The sequence below is a fragment of the Sceloporus occidentalis genome, unplaced genomic scaffold, assembly GCF_023333645.1.
Source record: "Sceloporus occidentalis isolate IW3139 unplaced genomic scaffold, rSceOcc1.0.p SCAF_140, whole genome shotgun sequence".
Taxonomy (NCBI): Eukaryota; Metazoa; Chordata; class Lepidosauria; order Squamata; family Phrynosomatidae; genus Sceloporus; species Sceloporus occidentalis.
The window spans coordinates 1812021-1818406 of NW_028317120.1; the positions used below are offsets into that span (position 1 = coordinate 1812021).

The following is a 6386-nucleotide window of genomic DNA, read 5'->3' on the forward strand; positions in this document are numbered from 1 at the left end:
ATCCAGGGTCAAAAAATGGCAAACACGATGCCCTGTCACGGACTACGCACTGCTGGAGAGTCCGAGAGTACAACCAACATCAACGAGACCATCTTACACAAAGGCCATTTTTTAGCATCCTTTCCGTCCATGTGGGACAGACTTCGGTACCATAGCGCCCCTGAGAGAATTCCCGCTCCTCGTTTCTGCACACGAAGGGATGGGTTGCTCTACCTCCGCGGCAAGATCTACTTGCCTCCTCCTGTACATCAAGAGATACTCCGACTTCATCACTGTACATTGGCTGCAGGACACGGAGGCACACAAAAGACGGAGGAGCTAATTCAATGCCTCTTTTGGTGGCAGGCTATGTGTAAGGAGATCATCGCCTATGTTTCAGCCTGCCAGGTGTGTGCCACCTCCAAGACCTCACGACAACGACCCGCCGGTCTCCTTCAGCCTCTGTCAGTGCCTGAACAACCATGGACTGATATTTCGATGGATTTACCTCACAAGGCTACACAACCATCTTGGTGGTGGTGGATCAGTTCACCAAAACGGCCCACTTCATACCAGCCAAGTGCCTACCCACCTCCACTGAAACAGCCACCCTCAAAGAAGTCTTCTGTCTCCATGGCCTGCCTCGCTCGATCACGTCAGACTGTGGGACGCAGTTCACCTACCGTTTCTGGCGCGCCTTCTGCAAGGGACTACAAATAGTTATTCGTCCTCCTTTCATCCCCAGAGCAACGGACAAACCGAACGAGTTAATCAAATCCTCGAACAATACTTATGTTGCTATATAACATATCTATAAGATGACTGCGTCCAGTTACTTCCAAGAGCGGAGTATGCCTACAACAACCAAACACAAAGGTCTATTGGCTGCTCTCCATTTTATGTCAACTTTGGATACCACCCTGCTTCCCTGCCTGCTTCTCCTATGTCCGATTCATTACCCGAAGCTGCAACGAGACTCCAGCATCTCCTCCGGTCCTTTTGTATCATCCGAACCAACATCCTAAAGGCCCAAAAGGCATTAAAGACCTACGCCGACCGTCTTTGCTTTCCAATCCCGTGTTATCAACAGGGAGACAAAGTATGGCTCTCCACTGCACATCTCCGTCTATCTTGTCCCTCGAAGAAACTCAGTCCTCGTTTCATCGGTCCTTTTCCCGTCCTGGAGATGGTTGGTATTGCTACGGTCCGTCTCCAGCTATCCAATTCATATCGCATCCACCCTGTCTTCCATATCTCGTCAGACCCTCTTTCTCCTCCTCCTGTGGAGATTGCAGGGGAGACAGAGGTGCAGCACATTTTTGATTCCCGAGAACGGCCGCTTGGAATACCTTATTCATTGAAAAGGCTACGGGGTAGCGGATCGTTCCTGGGAGCCGGTAAGCAACATCCATGCTCCCGCCAAGCTCTGTGCTTTCCACCTTCGTCACCCCGGTCGCCCGAACCTCGGACGCCCCCAGGGGGGGTGATCTGTCAGGCACGTACCATCAGAGGGCGGCAGCGACTCGCAGCAGGTTCCCTGGTCCCGGCACCATCGCGGCCGGCGTATTCTTCTGGGGAGCTGGGGAGAACGGCGGCGACGCAGTGTCTGGTCCCTATAAAACCCCCAAGCTCCCTTATGGCAGCGCTCAGATATTCTGAGACGCTCTGTGTCCTACACAGCGTTCCCAGTACTGTGCTCCTGTCCCTATTCTGAACCTGTACCTGACCTATTGCCTGTGCCCTGTCTACGCTATTGGATTGCTGCCTGCACCTGACCTGTTGCCTGTGCCCTGTCTACGCTATTGGATTACTGCCTGCACCTGACCTGTTGCCTGTGCCCTAACTACGTTATTTTTGTTGACTGTTTTACCATTTCCTCCGGTCGTCCTGCATACTGGGCTTCTCCTCCTCCTCCTCCTCCTCCTTTTTAACACAGACACCCCACTGGTGTCTGACACCCAGCTTGCTTGTCTAGTAGTTTTGAATCTCTAACACAATGGCCATTTGGTAAGTTGACTTTTTCGGAAAAAAGAAGAACTACAGGAGGAAGCTGGCAAGGTTTTATTCTTTAACTTTCTGAAATAATCTGATGAACACCAAATGTCTCACCAGCACCACTGGTGATGGAAAAATGAAATCCTTCCTCCTACCTGCAGCCGACAGTCAGAACGCCTTATCGAGTTTTCCACTTGAACCTTCTAAAATATTTTTGGAGGAAGACTGGGATGAAGGGGCTTTAAAATGATGTGATGATCTATCCTCTTGTCTCTGTAAGAAGAGCAAAAAAGGTTAGAATTCCAAGTCCTCTTTATCTTGGGGCAAAGTCTTTCTTCTATGAGCTTCTCAATTAATTAATCCAAGTGAGAGGCAAATAGCTTGCCTTCCTCCAGAGGAATAGAACAAAGACTAGGCCAAATCTGCTGACCAAGCTTTTTACCTTACAGCATGTCTAGCGACTTTAAATAAACCCATAGATTTTGCAGCTTGGCGAGTATCCTGAAGGAACCAAGAAAGTGTAGAAGCTGTGAGCAGTGGTTACAGAGAAGTACATCTCAAGGCACAACCATCTTTCCTATCCATGTCTTTAAGACCTGAAGAATCTTCAATAGGAATAGTTTACTAAACTAGAAACAGCCTTGTCAATTAAAGTAGGAGCTTCTAATAACTTAGATTCTTCCTTATCCAATGGAAAAAAAGATTTAAATATTTTCATTCTAATTGCATAGTTTCTTTAAACAATGGATGTTTCCTGTACTGGTGTGTCATCATATCCCATGAAAGTTTGAAAAACAGACAAGTTAATGTCATCTTCTTCTGTGGACAATGTCAGGCTTTCTCCAGCAAAGTCCGATTCCTGTTCAGGGGAAATATCCGAGAATTGAGAGGTTGGAAGGGACTGACGCATTTCTTTAAAGGTTTGCTACAGAATACTTGTAAGCTTGAGAAGCTGTACCAAATCACAATGGTAGGGAGCACTCAATTCACCCAAACACAGCATTATGCTGCTCAGGGATCACCATTCGGCTTTAAAGTTTGATTTTCACGCCACAACTTGTCTGCTGATGTCATCAGAGCGCACTGCGAGACTCTACAGCTCAAGCAATCTTGAACACTGGCAAACACCATAAAGATGGCGGACATCTTTAGCAGCTTCGCTTAGAAGGCTGCAACAAGTGGGAGTTGAACCCGTCCTGGAATCCATCGAAGGAACTACAGATGCCTGCACGACCAGAAGGCGCCACCGTGGACCTCTGAGCCAGAAAACCCGGTTAAGTACCTGCAAAATGAAAGCGTGACCTGTCCTTCCGTTTTCTTCTGTTTCCTGTCCCTAGGAAGAAAGCCCTAAGGTATGCTGCCGCTCGGAGGGGGTGGGGATATGGTTTTGAAAAAACAATATGCTACCTGAACTTATTGCCTAATAACATGTAAACATAAAGCAAAAAAATACATATATATTTCTAAACTCAGGACAAATATCAGAATCTATTTTTCCATTTTTCACCATATTTTGTAATTATTTTTTTAGTAAATTAGATATGAGCAAAATAATGGTACCGAAAGAAAACCCCTCTTGTCCTGAAAATAATAGTGTTGCTATCACACTACAGAAACACTTTCATATATCCCAGCCACTGTCTTCTTTATTCCAGACAGTGAAAACTGCCAGACATGCCCAGATAACGAATGGCCTGACGAGAAAAAAGTAAAGTGTATTCCTAAGACTTACGACTTCCTGTCATACAAAGACGATATAATGGTTCCAATTTTTTTCTTTATCAGCGTTTTTTTTTTAATCTTGAGTTTCTTTGTATTGGGTATTTTTATCCTGTACTGGGACACTCCTACTGTTAGAGCCAATAACAGGAACCTCAGCTTCCCCCTCCTTGTCTCCATCATGTTGAGCTTCCTCTGTGTGTTTCTGTTCCTCGGTCGTCCTGAGGATGTAACCTGCATGCTGCGACAAACTGCTTTTGGGATCATCTTCTCAGTAGCTGTGTCCTGCGTGTTGGCCAAGACCTTAATGGTTTGCATTGCTTTCAAAGCCACCAAACCTGGGAGTTACTGGAAAAAATGGATGGGAGCCAAAGTGTTCAACATTATAGTTCTGATGTGTTCCTCCATTCAGGTTTTCATTACCATTATTTGGTTGGCCATTTCTCCTCCTTTTCAGGAGCTGGACATGCACTCATACAATGAAAAGATCATCGTTCAGTGTAACGAGGGCTCGGTTATAGCCTTCTACTGTGTCCTGGGTTATTTGGGGCTTCTGGCAGCTGTTAGTTTTATTATAGCTTTTTTAGCCAGGACATTACCGGACAGTTTTAATGAGGCCAAGTACATCACCTTCAGCATGCTGGTGTTCTGCAGCGTTTGGATTGCGATGATCCCGGCCTATCTGAGCACCAAAGGAAAATACATGGTGGCCGTAGAGATTTTTGCTATATTGGCATCAACTGCTGGGTTATTAAGCTTTTTGTTTTTCCCAAAATGTTATATTTTGCTAAGAAAAAAAGAGATAAACAGAAGACATTTATTAAAGTAATAAATGAGATGAGGTTTAATAGCCATTCCTGTATAATATATATAAAAGTTACGTTTTTCTTTTACCATCTATACATTTTATATGAAATATCATCTTTCTGTTCAGCTTCCTGCTTCTGCACTGACAGTTTCACATGTCTCTGCCCTTCTGTGCTTATAATATTCCTGGATAATTTGTGTTTGCTTCAGCTCTTTTCTGTATACGGACAGATGCTTATGTACTAGTTATGGACATTATTACATTTAGTATGACATCATATTCCTGATGATGTCAAATTATCCTTCAATTTTGTACCAGCACAGCGAGCAGTTATTCCAGGCTTATCTGAGAAAGGTTGTTTTATCCCTGGAAAAAAATAAATGTCAGACAGACAAGGAGGCCAAAGCCACACAGGAGGTAACCTAAATATTGTACCCCGGTCATAGTGTCAGTATTAGCACAGCACTTATTCCGCCTCCCTATTTATTACACTATAAATGGTAACACGAAGTATACTTGTGCAAAATAAAAATATACATGCATAGAGAGCATGTATTTATAAGTAACAGTGAAAAAATACAATGCCCCCTGGACAAGTCTCAAAATTGGCGGTGAAAATGAGGATGTGATCACTTACCGAGCTTCTGCTTCCTGTAGGATTAAAACTACTGCTGAGTTCCAGTTCAAGCCAGAACTTCAAAGTGAAGCAATTAGGCACCTTCTGAAGCTACAAATGAAATCTCAGTGTGTGCCTGACCATCTACCTGCAATGTTGCTAAAGCTCAGTGCTCCAGTAATTGCCCACCTCATTATTAATTAATAAATTGGTAACTGGTGGTTACATACCCAGTGAATGTAGAAGGGCATTAGCCACAAATCCTAGTAACATCCTGGGCTCAGGAATATGGCTCCGGCTTCAGTTACTGAGCAGCATGGCATTTGCATTCTTTGGTTGAGGCCACTGTGGTCCAGGGGTGGGGGAGAGGTGCTATGCTCTTTCCCTTGCCTATGGCACACTCACAGGATTAGAGCGGTTTCAGTACACTCAGACAGCAGATTACGGGGAGTGTCATTCAGGACACCATCTGTTGCGTAACCTACTGCTGGACATTTAACTGTTCCGTCAGCTTTTGCTGCTGCTCTTGTTGCCCTATCACTTGCTGCTGTTGCTGGGCCAGGCTCTCAGCCCTTCACATAAACAGTCCCGTCCCCCCAACGGTGGGACCTTAGACAGTTTATTGTAAATATGTGTGTAGTAGATGCAAATATCTCAAACACACCCACCACTATTTTTTGTGAGAATATGGTGCATTTTTACTGTGGAAATTTAAAGCTATAGCGCTCCAAATATCAGCCCAGTAGACATCAACCGGCATTTTTCAACATTCTACATGGGGTTAAAAAAAATTCCCCAATTGGACCAATACAGTTACAGTGCACATATCTCAAACACACCTCCCCCTATTATTTCTGAGAATATGATGCATTTTTACTGTGGAAATTTAAAGATACAGTGCCCCAAATATCAGCCCAATACATAGCAAATGGGATTTTTCAACATTCTACAGGGGGTTGAAAAAAATTCCCCCATTGGACCAATACAGTTACACTCCACATATCTCAAACATATTTACAACAATATTTACAAATTACAATAAACTGTCTTCAACATTCTACATTCTCCCCCTTCTTTGCAGGGGGTCTCCCCCTTCTTCGCGGTGGCTGCTGCTGCCGAGCAGGGGACTCGGAGGATCTCCCTGCCAGGTACGTGACACTGGGCTGATATTTGGAGCGCTATAGCTTTAAATTTCCACAGTAAAAAGGAACCATATTCTCAGAAATAATAGAGAGCGTGCCACGGCCGGCTGCACGGGTTTGTGCGACC

The 6386-nt window shown here is 44.7% G+C and overlaps 1 protein-coding gene across 1 annotated transcript; it reads left to right on the forward strand.

Annotated features, from left to right (window-relative positions):
- Positions 1-1975: 1975 nt before the first annotated feature.
- Positions 1976-6273, forward strand: LOC149281026 (vomeronasal type-2 receptor 26-like). The gene is made up of 4 exons (XM_089499835.1): positions 1976-1986; positions 3312-3326; positions 3781-4405; positions 6199-6273. Exons 1-4 carry the CDS (start codon positions 1976-1978, stop codon positions 6271-6273), a joined length of 726 nt encoding a protein of 241 aa, XP_089355961.1.
- Positions 6274-6386: the final 113 nt, after the last annotated feature.